Source organism: Cherax quadricarinatus, chromosome 17 (assembly GCF_038502225.1).
Source record: "Cherax quadricarinatus isolate ZL_2023a chromosome 17, ASM3850222v1, whole genome shotgun sequence".
Taxonomy (NCBI): domain Eukaryota; kingdom Metazoa; phylum Arthropoda; class Malacostraca; order Decapoda; family Parastacidae; genus Cherax; species Cherax quadricarinatus.
Window position 1 is genome coordinate 8115031 of NC_091308.1, and position 17500 is coordinate 8132530.

The 17500-nt window shown below is 39.1% G+C and overlaps 1 protein-coding gene across 14 annotated transcripts in view; it reads left to right on the forward strand.

Annotated features, from left to right (window-relative positions):
- The window catches only part of LOC128686427 (histone-lysine N-methyltransferase 2D), a 632197-nt gene that overhangs the window by 560645 nt on the left and 54052 nt on the right, over positions 1 to 17500 (forward strand). For 13 of the 14 annotated variants that reach the window (XM_070085781.1, XM_070085784.1, XM_070085776.1 and 10 more), the window contains 3 exons: positions 1 to 3; positions 10084 to 10250; positions 14807 to 14961. The exon at positions 1 to 3 is cut by the window's left edge and continues 279 nt beyond it. In XM_070085781.1, coding sequence (XP_069941882.1) covers positions 1 to 3; positions 10084 to 10250; positions 14807 to 14961 — 325 coding nt within the window. The remainder of the gene's footprint in view (positions 4 to 10083; positions 10251 to 14806; positions 14962 to 17500) is intronic. The other variant, XM_070085782.1, reaches the window with a different exon arrangement.

The window sequence follows — 17500 nt, forward strand, 5'->3', positions numbered from 1 at the left end:
CAGGTAGGAGGAAGAGGTACTCAAATTTTGATGCCTTAAGCCATAATAAATACTGCGTGTTTGCCCTGCACTTAAAAAAGAAGAAGTAATATTTGCGTACTACGAATAACACTCGTTTGTTGTCAAATTTAGAACTGAAAGAACGCTTCTGCATTAGGGGTAGACCATGTCTTCTGTCCATGTTCACAAAGATCACATATTATAAGGTTGTCTTCTCAAGTCTTTACTGAAGCGCTATTAAAAAAAATAGTAGTTTATAGAAGCAAAACAGGTAAATAGCCTCCATAAAAGATTTCATTACGAGTTGAAGATCAAATTACTTACTTGGGTACAAGCTATTACAGAGCCGCTGCAGTGGCTAACAGAGATACAGGAACGTCCTTATGATACAATGCGGAGTTCTAAATAGGTGCTATCACAATTAGAATTTATTGAGGAGAAGGTTAAGAATGTAAAACATCCGTAGCAGAGAGAATTTTTCTGTTAGACGACGTTTCGCTCTAAATAAGTCTATTAAGTTCATAAAAATTTGATGAAGCCTTATACATAAAAACTTATAGGTAAATCCCTGTAGATAGAACCCTATGGATAAAGCCTTATTTAGAGCGAAACCTTATCTAATTAAAAAGTTTCGTTTCATACGTGAGTTTAACACACGTAGCAGCTGTATCGATTATTTTTGACACATTTGTTGATTTGCGTATGACAAGTAGAAAGTGCGTAGCAAAAGATAAACAAAACATCACGGGTGGAATATCTCTAATGGAAAGAGATACTCATAAAAATGACATTAAAAATCATCAGTAACTTATAATCAAAATTATAGAACGTGATGGAGTATTACAGACTCATGTCATTGACACCGGCCGGAGAACTGCTGAGGATGCTGCTGCATTATTATTCAGGACCACTTGACATAGGTCAGTGGTCCTGAATAATAATCCAGCACATGCACCATAAAGCAAAGAGGACCACCTGACATAGGTCAGTGGCACTCTTGGCTTTATGGTGGGGAGACAGCAAGACTCAACCTCTGGCATGAAGTGCTAGAGACAGTACTGTCTACTGACAGCAGGTGGATGTAGCGATGACCACGGCACCACACTTACTTGCTGACCAAACTCTGGTCCGTATGCAGCAGCGGTTGGCTGGCTTATTTGGCACTATTTCTCTGTCCACTTTCTTGTTGGTGTTATGTCCTCCATCCATCATTGATCTTTACTGCTTTACCGTCATTTTAATTCCTAGCTTTGTAACAATGCCTGTTAGAAATTTATCCAAACGGTGATCTTCGTACATTATTTTTCTCAAGAGCTTTAAGCGTTCTAATTTTCCCTACTTATCATGGGCCCATCGTTGAGTCGCAACCCACAACAGATTTTTTTCCCCCATGTCCTCCAAAAGCACACACTCATTGACGAAGTATGGCGTAGCCATACAATTATTAGTAGGATCTTACGCCTATATGAGGCTTTATCAAATAAAAAGAGTATCAAAATTAAGTGGAGTCAGGTGTTGGGCGATGTAACCCCCGGTTAAGGATGGATGAACTGTCATCAGGCAGTGACAAATCGGGGGGAGGTAACATTAGATGTGGCCTGAATCACGCAGGCTGGGCTTGGTCATTTGTGATTTTAATGTTGTTCTAGTGTAGTTTTAGTGATTGATTTTGCATGTCTGGTAAGTGATTCAAAATATAACTGCCTCTCGCTGTTGCTTTCTTGGTATAAAAAAAGGGCTCGTTTAAAGTTCATGACGTATGAGCTTGTGTATGCCACACATGCATCACGAATTTCATCCATCTTTCTGGAGCGTCTGTGTTCTTGTAATTAAGAATCTGTCTCCTTGATGTTTCTCCTATGTACACGTAATCGCATCCCCCGCATGAGATACTGTATGCCACTGCTGTAACTGTTTTTAGTGGGGCGATGGTAAATTTTATAGTGTTTGTGGTAGGTACCCCAACACCAGTGTCAACTGTACGAAGAGTAGGTGTGATAAAGTCGCTGTCTTTCCTGCAGGTAGAATCAGCTTCCGATCGACAGTAGTTTCCCTGGGATTTGAAAATATCTTGAGGGCTTTAGTCTTTCAGGAGGTGATAATCTTTTCAGGAAATTTAAGGGAATTTAAGGTTCTCTCTATGTATTCTTTTTTTTTCAATTAAATCTTCACCGCTGCATGTCCTAAGGGAACACAGAAAGAAACCAGTTATCGCCCTAGTTGTGAATAAAATCGTCTCTATTTGCTGAATTCCTGTAGATGTTCTTGACGGTGTCATTATCTTTATTCAGGAGAACATTGAAAAAGGGAACGGAATCGTGCTGTTCCTCTTCTAAGGTGAACTGTATAGAGGATTCCACCTGGTTGAGTTGCTCTCTGGAGTTACGAAAGTTAGGGGTACTATGATCAAGACGTCCTTGACGTATGTTAACCATGTAATATGGCAATACGGCACTAAGAGGAGAACCCATTGTCACCCAATGAGTTCCTGATTTTTATGCCTCGTATTTTGTTGGGATGATGGAGTTTCTGAGCAGTGTGGACTGGGGTAACACGACTAGGGATTATTAGGACGGAGAACACATAAGTTGATGATGGGTGCCAATACGACATTTTCCAGCGCATCGTACAAGCTGCGCAGTGCATATATATTCCAAACAAAAATTAAATCAAACATAAACCTAAATGAATGAATAATGGACTATGACGTCTTAAGGGTGAAAATTGAGGCATTTATAAGAGTACCAAGACAGAGGAGGAATAACCTCATGGGTTACTATATCTATTGTCAGAGCAAAGGTCTAAAAGGAGTAATAAAGACTAGAAGATGTGAAATAAAGCTTGTGAGGGAATTAAAGACCAACCCAGTGGGTTTCTTTCAGGTGTATGGGAACAAGATTAGGGAAGAGATAGGCCCATTCAAATGTAACTCGGGTTATCTCACAGTTAGTGACGAAGAAATGTGTACCATGTTTAATACTTATTTCCTTTCTGTATTTCAAACAAGAAGACATAAATGAAAGCCAAGAAATAAAATATATCAAGTCAGGACGAAAATAAATTATGCAAGATCAAAGTCACTAGTGACATGGTTCTCAAACAAATAGATAGATTTAAACCACAGAAGTCATCAGCCCCTGGTGAGCTGTTCACAGGGATTCTATAGGAAGCCATTACATGGTCTCCAACCAGTCACTTGAAAGGAATATCGCACCAGGTAAGTGGAAAATGGCATAGGGAGACAGTTCGTTAACTTTAACCCATAGACCAGTTAGCGTAATTTTAATTGCAGGAAAGCAAATGAAACCAATAGTTATGAACGAAATTCGACGTCGCGTTGAAAACAGTAATTTAATTAATTAATCTCGGCACTCTTTTACAAGGGGCGTTCATAAGTTCTAACCTAAATAACCTGTGGTCTACCACCTTAGATACTAAGATATCTAAGGCGGTAGACCAAGATAAATATTACAATATTGTGTATATGAATTTCAGTAAGACCTTGGGGAGAGTTACAACCAAAAGACTGTTGAAGAACGTAGCTGCACACGGAATAAGAGGAGAAATTATCTTTTGATTCGAGTTTTAGCTGAATAGGCAATAGAGTTTGCATTAAAAGAGAGAAATGGGAATAGGGACCTGTTATCAGTGGTGTTGCACAGGGGTCAGTGTTGGGACCCATGTTCACAATGTACACAAACGTCATAGATAAGCAATTTTGCCGATGACACTAAAATAGGCCGTCAAGTAAATTCTGATGAGGATACAAGAGAACTACAGAATAACTTAGATATGTTGATGTTGTGGTCGGAGAAATAATGAAGATCTCAATCAAACTGAATGCGAAAAGGAATAGGGAGCTGTGGTTAACAGTAATATAAAATCAAGGCAACAGTGCACAAGTGTTCACAGTAAGGGTAATAGAATTCTTAGCATCATTTCAAGAAGCATAAAAAGCAGAGATCCTCAAGTTATACTTCAACTTTGTATATCCTTGGTAAGGCCTCGCTTAGACTATGCTGCTCAGTTCTGATCTCCATATTACAGAATGGACATAAATACACTGAATAACGAACAGAGAATGATGACGATGTAATGACTTACGAAATCGCTATAATACCATTGCAAACAAATCAAAGGCCAGGAGCTAGAACTCGACCCCTGCAACTTCAACTAGGTGAGTACAGAGCGGGTGGAGCTTGAATCCATAGGTTCGAGTCTCACTGCTCTGTGATTTAATTCCGTGTCAGATTTTTTCTTAAGAAGATAGAGAAGCTACAGTCTTTCGAGATAAAAACTTGTTGCCGATGGAAATAGCGATGTGCCTCACTGTCAGATGAAGCTGATGACATGCCATCTTTTGTGTCAACACTGAGCTGTACATTGCAAGGTCATCCACATTCATCAAGGATTCTGCATGATCTGGGGCAGCACCAGCCATATTACCAGAGATTTACATGCAGTGAAAAAAAAGAAACATGTTGGTTCATATTACTCACGTGAGTAACATGAACAACGATTTATCTAGTAATTACTATGGGCACTGAAACAGTCTCAGAGACTGGAGAGGACAGGGAACTACAACATCGCTGTACTGCCATAGGCTTTCTTCAGCTAGAAGACCGCCAAAGTAGGAAGGCGTCTGGTGAAACCACCTGTTTACAAATGAAGGAAGTTTATCAAAGAGGTGGGTAATTTGCAGCCTCGCTGAAGACTTCCGACTGTCGAGAAACACCCCACTCATCCAAATAAATGAAAATATCCAATGAAAAAGGAAGTGAGGAAGGAGGGAGGTGCCACAAGTCACAAAGCCTTGAGCGCTGGATTTGCACGCATGAGGCTACACACACACGTACATAACAACCGCAAGGTCGTATGAATAATTAAGAGCCCTTTAGAGATGGAAAGTATTTTGATTAAGACAACCTCAACGAGCCATAATAATAAATTAGAGCGTCAAAGTTCCGTTTCGATAACGAGGGTCCAGCAAGAAAACTATCTTGTTGGTGTTATGGGTATATGGTACATGACTTCGCCTTTGTGTTGTCTTAAAAACCTGGACGTAGCCTTGAAAATGGGCTTGCAAGCAATAAATAAAATCTGCTGAATCACTCAAATATATTGTATATTACTTTTGTAGTGTGGTAATAACGTGAGTTCGGTATCCTCCTGGTCTTAACCAGGCAGAATCTCTCCTCCCTGGTAGAGTGTTAGTTGCTAAAAGTATAAATATATGCATGTGTGTGTGTGATTGTTTGAGAACAATACAATCCGTAAGTCTACTGGAGTCTGTGTATGAGCAGCTTATGGTACCTCAAATGTGGAGCGTTCTTTCAGTTAAGCCTTACCTGTTGTCCTGATGTCAGTGGTCGTTAGCACAAACTCTCTGTGATGCCTCTTCCCCCTCTCTCCGTCCTCGCACATTCCTCACTCTTCTTGTGAGCTCCAGTGTAGAATCCTCAAGACAGCATATGTTTCTGGCGCCACAGACACTCGCCTGCGTCGCACATGGATCGCGTCGTGCTGTGCTAACAGTCACCCTGTGCCAAGTAATTATTTTAACTAAGCTCGACCTAATTTAATTGTTACTAGACTGGGTGATGTGAGTGAAGTTACCTTGCTGGCACAGCACCATGGATTCTTAGTTAAGCCCACTGTGATCCATGAAGGCTGCGGGCGAGTTGTTTATGCCTCTAGTATCCTTGTTGACTTCTTGGACTAATTTTTTTTACTATTTTTTCTTTGCATACCAGACTGTATATACTTCCCTTGCAAACCTCTGTCTTTTCATTTACAGTTCGTAAGTACTCATCAGCAAACTCTTAGCTTTCCTGTTGTTTTCTCATCGTAAGTATAAAACCAATGTAATCAGGTAAAGTGGCTTGCTAGAACTTCTTAAACTGACGGACAGTATGTACTCAATGCTATATATACAGTTTATCAACTAATACTTGAATTTAATATAATTTTTCTGTATTCATTATTCATCATATCTTAAGATGTTAATATTATATTACACTCCAGTGTCTTATGGCCATATATAAGTCCTGTTATTTTTGGGGTTCCATAATGTTCATTTGTTTTCCACAGAGTTTATATGCGCATCTACTCTTTCCTTTTTTCATATTAATTTTCTGGACTTATAATTATGACAATATATTCTTGACTACGTGACTATTTGTACGTTGTGCGGGACTAAATGTGCACTAGCTGCCTGAAGTAAATTTGACTGAGTTTGTAAGCCTACTGTTAAATTAAGAGCCTTTAGATATTCCTTAAAATGTATGTTGTGTACGTAACATAATTTCTTAAGTTCACAACAGACACGGTGCAAAGGCTATGTCCCAGAATAGCGGTAATACACCTGTTATCATCACTGCACACTGTACACCTGTATCATCACATCACTGCACACTGTACACCTGTTATCATCACTCATCACTGCACACCTGTTATCATCACTCATCACTGCACACTGTACACCTGTTATCATCACTCATCACTGCACACTTGCTATCATCACTGCACACTGTACACCTGTATCATCACATCACTGCACACTGTACACCTGTTATCATCACTCATCACTGTACACCTGTTATCATCACTCATCACTGCACACTTGCTATCATCACTGCACACTGTACACCTGCTATCATCACTGCACACTGTACACCTGTTATCATCACTGCACACTGTACACCTGCTATCATCACTGCACACTGTACACCTGCTATCATCACTGCACACTATACACCTGTTATCATCACTGCACACTATACACCTGTTATCTCACTACATACATGGTTAACTTTCTTCTATCCACGAGGAGTAAGAACCAGCTGACCTCGTCACACATCCGTACTCGAAATATTAAATATATATGCTTAGAATTCACAAGAGCAGGCGAAATATTCACAAACACTGATCTCTGGCCGAAGGAGACTCGAACCTACGAACCTTGGAACAAGGTACGCAGTGCTTTACCAACCGTACCACACTGGACCAATACCTTGTCGTCCAGCTCACGCTGGACGCATTGGTCCAGTGTGGGACCAAGTTGCCTGTGCTTAAATCAAGGCTGAAAAAAATTTCTTCTCGATATAATTTTCATTAAATGTACCTGGCTATTTTTTGCCTGAAATTCAAAACTGTTTGCTTTTTAACATTCTGATATATTGAGAAAAGACCTTAGAATTCTTTTTAATTTTTTTTCATTAATTGGGCATTCATTAAGTGGCTACATTTTTATAACTCTTACTAAAAATTATGGCAATATTACTTACACTAAGCAATTTAATTTCTCATTCTGATTAACAGACAAGCTATATCAATTTTTAAATTGCATAAGGAGGTCTTAAGACTAAATCAACTCCCTAATGGAATAAGACCTTCTGCAATAATATATAAAACAGTGAACTAAACTGTTTTTCCCTCTTTTCGTACATAATATTTAAGCACTACATCAGTAACGTTGGGAAGTCACTGTCCAGAAGATTCAATAAACACTTCGCTGCTTTCACGAATTTATTCTTACCTCTCAGAAATAAAGCGTACTGACGATTCATTATAACAAAACAGTAATTGTTATTCACCGACAAGTCGGTTCTCTGAATCATTTATCTACAACTCTCGTAGTGACATAACTAGCTTGCTTGCAGACATTTGTCACGATGCACACACTGATAAAGAAATTCCATGTTATTTAATCATAACCGAGTTAACAATTCTGAGTTATAGTAGTTCCGGCAAGGTGCTCACTTACGAACACCCATCGAGATGCATTTTCGATAAAAGACTCTTGATAATACTCAGACAATTCAGTCCACTAGCGTGCATGTAGTCATAAATTGTAGCCCTAAGCAACAAGTAACAACATATCCACACACAGCACCAGCATTCAGTCATCCATGTAAGACTAGCGCTACGCTGTGAAGTCTTTGAAAGAAATAGTCACATGACCTCTAATAACACTCTAAGGACACTACTCCAAAATACAACGAAGATAAGATAATATTTAATTGGATATCAAGCCATGTGGCTTGATATCAAACAACATCAAATATACATTTTTGCTACGTAGCCTAAAGGAAATAAACAAGCTCTTGAGAACTCGAACCACAAAGAGACTACGCTTTGATGCATAAATTATTATATTTATGGAGAAAAATTTAACCAGTAAGAATCATACAGTGATAAATTAGACACATGTGTAACTCTTGGGAATCTTTTTTGAGGTAACGTTTCACCACACAGTGGCATTTAGATGCCTGAACGTGAATAAAAACGTGCCAATGGTGCTAAGATAGCCCGAGTGCTTCCTCGAGCCATCTTAGCAGGCAACATAAAGCCTAGACTTCTGCACCACCCCACCGTCTATATAATACAGTCGAAGCTGATGTAGCTCACTTCCAGTCTAATGAACGCACTTGAGATGGAGGAGGTAGCTCAGCCTAGCCTAGAGCTATCACAGAACGTACTAGATGTAGGCATACGGCCCACGAAGAGTGCTATCAGGCCAACTTTAGCAAAATAATTATGTGGGTCTTTATTTTTCACTACGTGACTTCATGTTACTATTATTATTACGTACGCAAATTGTTTCATTGACTGGCCGTCAATATACTGTCAACCCAACAAGGAAAGAAGCCCTTGGACTGACTTATTATATATTTTGTGCAATCTGATTTTTTTTTTCAGAACTCACACCCACCTAATATAACTTTCATTGCAATAAAATTATGATGTATTATATATACCAAACCCCTTAAATAACGTTTTGTATTAATCATACTTTTCTTTACAGGTTAACCATTAACAGCTAATTGCATTAATTACATGTTAATTACATATTTCCAACTGCTTGTTTTGCATAGGAACAAGTATGATAATGGCGAATGTTTTTTTTTTTAATGTCAGTTCAGTTACTTTGTCTCCTATGCACCTTGAAAGTTGAATATTTAAAAGTAACTGCATGGAATCTTTGATGGAAATATCCTATCTCCATTCATTTGATGTTTTTCAAGAAAAAATATCCCATTTCATGCTTACGTTATGATTAACAAAAACATAAAATATTGAGACCCCTATATCCCCTCAAATATTAAAAAAAAAAAGTTGCATGTGTTACCTTTTGATGCTGAAAAAGAAATAAGAAACAGAAATGTGTCTTTATAAGATATCAGCAGCACCACTAATGAATGCATTTCTTTCAGGCTTATATATTTGGCTTATGAAATAATTATCAAAGCATAACATTCTACCCCTAAACTCTATATAAAACTAGCTGAATTAAGGGGATACAGAGAAGCAATTATTTAGAAATCAAGCACAATGTGACAGTGCTTCCCTAATGACTGAGGTAAAAGGTAGCGAACCTATCAAAAAATTTTTTTATAAGCAATGCTGTCCAATTTCTCTTTTTTTCGTTCAACAATTCGTTGTCCAGGTCTTCAATGATAAGTTCGCTATCTAAACCCTACAGCAATGATCTCCCTCCCCCCTCTCCCCCGTTTAAAACCTTTCCGCGATGATTATGGCACAATTAGTCGCTAATCGTTTATGTGTAGTTTAGAATCTATGTAATGGTAATTTAACCGCAAGAATACGGATCAACCTCAGTGTCTTTTGGTATTAGGAACATTAATGTTTTCCTTTTTCTTAACATTAGGTCATTTTACACTAGCAACTAGTTGAATTTTATTGCCCAGCACCTCAGTTATGTACAGTATAATTCAGTGCAGCACAGTAACATTATAAACTATCCTCAGTCTTTAATTTCCTAAAATACTGATTTTTTTTTCTTTCGTTGACTCATACAAAGGCATAAATTTGCTAACAAAACTAACAAAGTAGACAATAAACGTGCTGCTAAGCTTATAGTCATTTGCTCTAATGGCTAGTTACATTAAACGTGCTGCTAAGCTTACAGTCTTCTGCACTAGTGACTAGTTACAATAATTAAACGTGCTGCTAAGCTTACAGTCACCTGCTCTAATGACTAGCTACACGGTAGTAGAGTATATGACGTTACACTGGTGTGTGGCTGACTGACTGAGCGGTGGACGTTCTGGCCCGGTGCAGGTCGCAGATGGCTCGTCAGTCTTCCCTGGACGGCACCGCCACGGCCAGGATGGGCGCCTCACTAGCCATGACCAGACCTTCCTCCAGCATGACTAACCTGGCTAACATCTCCAAGATGCCTGACATCACGCTACCCACACGCCCAGGCTCAGCCTTGGGCATCCCAGGTCAGTCGCTGAATATAAAAATTGGAATTTTCTCGTGTTTCGTTAAAAAAAAATTGCCATCATTCATTAAGAAATATATGACAAAGTTTAGGCTCTGTAAGATATTTTTTAATAATTTTCATTAGTAATGAATGAAGGTTTCTACGACAAGACTCATTAAAGTGTAATATTTTTTATGCAACTGCCACAAATGAACTAAATTTATACTAGCCTTATTGGTGTAAAATTAGTAGTGGTAATGTCCATATAAATTAAAGAAAATGTAGTACGGGAAACTGTGTTATTTTAAAGAAATGCTTTAAGTTATTATAATTAGTATTATTACTCACAGTTGATGCAAATGTAAACAATTAATGTCTGGTTATTAGTTATCACATTTAAAAAATGTCTTAGGTTACTTTTTTCTTTTATTCTTCAAAACTTTTGTTGTCGAAGAGAGGCCCTTGATGAAATGAAAAATTCGGACATGCTTACCAAACAGCCAATAAGCTCATTAGTCTTCACGATATACAAATCGAGGTGAATATAAATAGCAATATTCAACAACAGACCACTTAGACCTTTTAGCTCTTAAAACAAATAGGAAAGTACAATTCACAATTAATATAATTATAAAAATGTTCATGATGATATAATGAAAATTAGATAAGTTCCAGTCATTGTACAATCTAAGGAGGCACTCCTTATATCACAGAACTCAACTAAGAGACTTAGTTGTTCTATCATAATATCCTCAAGAGGCAAGAGGCAGAAGAGCTGCAACGCATTCTCCTCAAGAGATCTAAGTATAACTTAACTCTCTCTCAAAAATTACAGGAACCGGAAGATATTCCAGAATTTTTAGTTCAACCCTTTCAGGAAGGTTTTAGCACCTGTAACTTAACATTCTCGGAAATCCCAGTACTTTCGATCAACACCCTCTCTAAGAGGCCTAGTAACGGAAAAATCAACCTAGTTAAACCCTTTGCAAATATGTGACCAATTGCATATGCTGAATGTTGAAGACTAAGTAAAACAACTTAAGTTAAATCAAGTTTATAAAATTGCTCACAGTGTCCAGAATATCTTGCTGCCAATTTTGTCAAGGTTGGGAACCAAAGCAATATTAGTACTACGGGGAGAGAGCACAACTTTGTAGTACCCATATTCAGTGGCCAGGCTTCAAACACCTTTTATTGTACAGCAATAAAGGAATGGTACAGACTGCCTGTATATGTCAAAACCAGTCATAGCATGAACCAGTTCAAGAAGAGAGCCAAAAGGTGCCTAATGAATGTAGCGACAGAAAGGGATGAGAATGATTTATTATTTTTTTTTAGCTAACACACACGTAAATATAAATAAGTCATTTTACCTTATTCCTAGTATATCTCCTTTATAGTATAATACTAAGATATTATCTCCTTTATAGTATAATAATACGGTATTAAAAGGACCCGAATGGAAATAAGTCACTTTGACTTTTTTGGGTTATCATAGGTTCTCTGTACATGCGCTGCTATGTATGATAACCTATGTATCTGTATTTGTGTATACCTGAATAAACTTGCCGACGAAACTAGGTTTTTTCCTAGACCAATAGAGTTTTATATTTATTTTCATTACACTGATATTGTTGAACACATGATAGAGTAGTTAATTTCGTTGACAGACTGATATTCATGAATCTCACGCAAATTTTCCTCCCCTTGCAAGAAGATAAGCTAGGCCATAGCATTTACAAAATACAGTTGAAATCTTGAATAAGTTAATTTTCTGAAATGTAGGATAAAAATTAGAATCTCCTAAGCAGCTGAAGGAAATATCGTAAAAAAATAATAATATGGTGAAGAATAGGAGGGTATGACATTGATTTTAATTTTTCAACGTGATAACAAAATTCCTTAGAGCCCCTGAAGAGCACTAAAGAATTGGCAGATTGACACTTGCACAGTTAAGTAACATTCCATATCTTCCTTTAAGATATTCTAGCGTTGAAAGCCTGAAGCCGATAAGAAGAGGCGTTTTCAAAAATATGAAAAAATATATTTCTATCATCAGCAGAAAGAACAGGTCGCAATTTTTTGTGACACATCAGCTGACTCCAACCGAGTTAGGGTGAGCCAAAAAGAGGAAACGCATTTATCAACATTCAGTCAATCACAGGTTTGCAAAAAGTGTGCTAACATCCCACTTCAAGTAGCCCCTCCGAACTGCAACATCCTCATCTCTCCCATAGAGCGTAGCCGCTGTAACTCCTACCACCAGGGCTCAATTCGGGCTAACCAGTTTTCCTGAATCCGTTTGAAAATGTTACGTTGATTATATTCTAACTGCATGTCTAGTCATAAAAAGCACTTGACTTCATTCACTCTGATCTAATGTGCTCAAACTAGCCTGGTGGATGTTGAAGCCCATGACACTCAAAACCTTTTCCCCCTCCCTCCAACTCATCATGGGATGACTCCCTACCCCTACCCATCTCCACCCCAGATTTATATACACTTCTAGTTGTCTTATTTGGGAACAAAATAAGATAACTAGAAGTGTATACAAATATAACAGCCTCTCCTCTTTGAATTCCACTTTTAGTAACTCCACAACTTTTAATCCACTAACTCCGAATTCTCCTCAGTATGTACACCATACAACGCTCTCAAAAATGACATCTGCACTGCCTCCAATCTCCACATTACGACGTTTGAAACCCTTGTTTCACACCTGTATAACAGTTTTATACAGTACTATTATACTCTGAAATATGCCCCATTTCACCTCAATGGATAATGTTTTTTTGTCTCCATAGATGCCTCATTACACCAACCCATTTTTCAATTTTATGTTCTTTACTTTACCTTGTCTTTCATAGACCTATCCGTCGACATGTCCACTCCTAAATATTTAAATACATTTGCTTCTTCCTTTCTTTCCTCGAGTTTGATATTCAGTCTTTCATTCCCCATATTTATTTTGTTACTCTCATCGCGTTGTTCTTACCTCTGTTCACTTTTAGTTTCTTTCATTTACATACCCTCCCAGATTTTCCATCAACCTTAGCAAATTCTCTTTAGAATCTCTTATCTTTCCTATATACCCTTTCCAGAATCTCAATGTCCACAAAAAAATTCTTTATTGATACAAGTAATCTACTATTTTTTCATACAATTGCGTCATCTGCCACATTGCTCTCCTATTCACCCTATCGCATGCCTTTTCTAAATCTATAAATTCAGTAGAAATATCCTAAGTTATGCTCACTTATATGCGTCAAAATAAACACTTGATTTATACATCCTCTACCTTTCCTAAATCTTCCTCCTGAGCAATATTACTTTATGGCTTATGCTTAATTCTTTCAATAAAAATTTTGCTATTCACTTACCCTTATAATTATTACACTCACTCTCGTCCCGTTTTACCCTTTTCCAAAGGATCTATATACTCTCCTTGCACCGCTTAAGCAGTTTTTCTTCTTTCAAACATTCACTGAACAACTACATCAGCCACTTCGAAATTATATTCCATCCATCCAAGCTATTTTATCCCTTTTCATTAAATGCACTATATCATCCACTTTCCCCACACACCTGACTCATCATTCCTCCTACAAGATGTTGTACCTCCCTGATCACTGCATGAAATCATTACTTCTCTTTCCTCATCAACATTTAACAACTTTTCAAAATATTCCTTCCATCTTTGCAGTACCTCTCTTGGGTTTCTTGAGTTATTAATCTCCTTCCAAAAGTTTTTCTTATTTTCAGTAAAAATTTGATGATAAATCTTCACACACTATTTTTTTACATTCCCTTACCATTCTATCAAGCTCTCTTTGTCTCTTCATATACTCCGGTCTCCGTATATAATTTCTAAATGTTTTAGTGTAAAGCTGTTTACACATTTAAAAATAATGTTAATGCAGAGTGAAATCTTTCATTACTTTCTTTTTCTTCCGTCCTTCATAAAATTTTATTTTTCAAGGATTTATCTGTATCATTCAAGTGGGAATAATTACAGAAAATAATTGTTTAATTTAGATGGTGCTCATTTTATTCGCTATTATCATATATGTTGTTCTGTATTTGTTTCAGGTAGATCAGTCTTATCAAGAATGTTTCTCACACATACCTTAAATTTTGCCTTTTGATTCCCTAACCATTTTTAATTTTATCTTCAATTTTTTTTCCCTGTCATATTTTCACCCTTCACTGATAAGAACATTTAAATATATCTGCAAATATCTTTCTGCTTTTTTAATGAAAGAATTTAGTTTCTTGTTGAGCCCAAACTCCATCCTATTAGAAGATAATATTAACCTAAACCATAATAGTTAATAAACCTTGTATGGAGCTGAGGGTAGAGCTGGAGGATGTGAAGAATAAAACTTCACAGGAAGAATGAAAACCTTCATCATCGATCAGGAAAGTGATGAATTAACGGTAGTGGGCAAATGTAGTGAATTTTCTGATAAAGAAGGTTGAAGAGACGTTGGTGATTACTGGGGACCCAAAGAAGAAGAAACACATTCACACAATGTTTTAAGTAAGCGTAACAATGTATGGTTGTTGTGTGAACAGGTCACCCCAGTACGGGGCTTCGCAGCTCCAGCTTGACGGGTCCACAGCTCAAGACGGGTCTCCCAGCCAGTATAGTTCAGTGCCTCCCGCCAGACCTGCATCATCTTATCTACACTAACGCCCAGCCTTCCCTGGGCGACAACTACGGCTCACAGGTATGTGTCTTGACACCTTCCTTCGTGGTTACCCTTACTATGTAAAGCTATTGTTTATTTTTTTTTAACATGAATTTTGTTTAAGTTATATGGTACACTTTAACACCACACACATTCACAAACACACACACACACACACACACACACACACGACCGCGACAGAACACAAGAAGAAAGGACTACACTGAAAGAGAGGGTACAGAGACGCAAGGAGGAACGGGAAGCAATGAAAATGAGCAGGACCCAGACACAGGAGGAAGGGCAAACACACCCCACAGAATCTCCCACCAAAAGACTCCACCCGCGACATTCCCATCGCAACTGAGCAACCTATACTACAACCCACTCACTGTTCCCTCTACCACCAACCCCCATATCACAAACCTCACCCCAACAGCTGTCCCTTATGGGCATTCTGACCCCACCCCCATCAACACAAACCCCACCTACACCACAGCCCCATATAGGCCCCCACCAAGGCTCTCCCTCCCCCAACCCCAATATTCTTGCATGACCACAATGATAGAAAAGAAACTAAAGGTTTGGTACACAAACGCGGATGGAATAACGAATAAACATGAGGAGTGGAATGAAAGAATCAGTGAAAAATCCCCAGACATCATAGCAGTCACAGAAACAAAACTCGCTGAGACAATAACAGACACAATCTTCCCAACAGGATATCAGATCCTGAGGAAAGATAGAAGGAGTAGAGGGGGAGGAGGGGTTGCACTGCTCATAAAACACCGATGGGGATTTGAGGAAATGGAAGGCATGGACATGATTGGAGAAAGAGACTACATTGTAGGTACAATTCAGTCCGGAGAACATAAAGTAGTCATTGGAGTGATGTATAACCCACCACAGAACTGCAGGAGGCCAAGAGAGGATTACGAAGAAAACAACAGGGTGATGGTGGACACACTGGCTGAGGTGGCAAGAAGAGCTCACTCGAGCAGAGCAAAGTTACTGGTAATGGGCGATTTCAACCACAGGGAGATCGACTGGGAAAACCTGGAGCCACATGGGGGTCCCGAAACATGGAGAGCCAAGATGATGGATGTGGTACTTGAAAACCTCATGCATCAACATGTCAGGGACACTACCAGAGAGAGAGGGGAGGATGAGCCAGCAAGACTGGATCTTGTGTTCACCCGGAGCAGTTCGGACATTGAGGACATCACTTACGAGAGGCCCCTTGGAGCTAGCGATCATGTGGTGCTGAGTTTTGACTATATAGTAGAGTTACAAGTGGAGAAGGTAACAGGAACTGAAGGGGACAGGCCAAACTATAAAAGGGGGGACTACACAGGTATGAGAAACTTCCTGCAGGAGGTTCAGTGGGACAGAGAAATGGTAGGAAAATCAGTAAACGAGATGATGGAATATGTGGCAACAAAGTGCAAGGAGGCAGAGGAAAGTTTTGTTCCCAAGGGAAACAGAAATAATAGGAAGACCAAAACGAGTCCTTGGTTTACCCGAAGGTGTAGGGAGGCAAAAACTAAGTGCAACAGAGAATGGAAAAGGTACAGGAGGCATAGGACCCAGGAAAACAAGGAGATTAGTAGAAGAGCCAGAAACGAGTATGCACAGATAAGGAGGGAGGCCCAGCGACAGTATGAAAACGACATAGCATCGAAAGTCAAATCTGACCCGAAACTGTTGTATAGCCACATTAGGAGGAAGACAACAGTCAAGGACCAGGTGATAAGGCAGAGGAAAGAAGGTGGAGAACTCACAAGAAACGATCAAGAGGTATGTGAGGAGCTCAACACGAGATTTAAGGAAGTATTTACAGTAGAGACAGGAAGGACTCTGGGGGGACAGACCAGATGGGGACACCAGCAAGGAATACACCAACAAGTGTTGGACGACATACATACAGATGAGGAGGAGGTGAAGAAACTGCTAAGGGACATCGATACCTCAAAGGCAATGGGACCGGACAACATCTCCCCGTGGGTCCTTAGAGAGGGAGCAGATATGTTGTGCGTGCCACTTGCCACAATCTTCAACACATCCCTGGAAACTGGGCAACTACCTGAGGTATGGAAGACGGCAAATGTAGTTCCCATTTTTAAAAAAGGAGACAGAAAAGAGGCACTAAACTATAGACCTGTGTCATTGACGTGTATAGTATGCAAAATTATGGAGAAGATTGTCAGGAGGAGAGTGGTGGAGCACCTGGAACGGAACAGGAGTATAAATGCCAACCAGCACGGATTCACGGAAGGCAAATCCTGTGTCACAAACCTTCTGGAGTTTTACGATAAAATAACAGAAGTAAGACAAGAGAGAGAGGGGTGGGTTGATTGCATCTTCTTGGACTGCAAGAAGGCCTTTGACACAGTTCCTCACAAGAGATTAGTGCAGAAGCTAGAGCATCAGGCGCATATAACAGGAAGGGCACTGCAATGGATCAGAGAATACCTGACAGGGAGGCAACAACGAGTCATGGTACGTAATGATGTATCACAGTGGGCACCTGTGACGAGCGGGGTCCCACAGGGGTCGGTCCTAGGACCAGTGCTATTTTTGG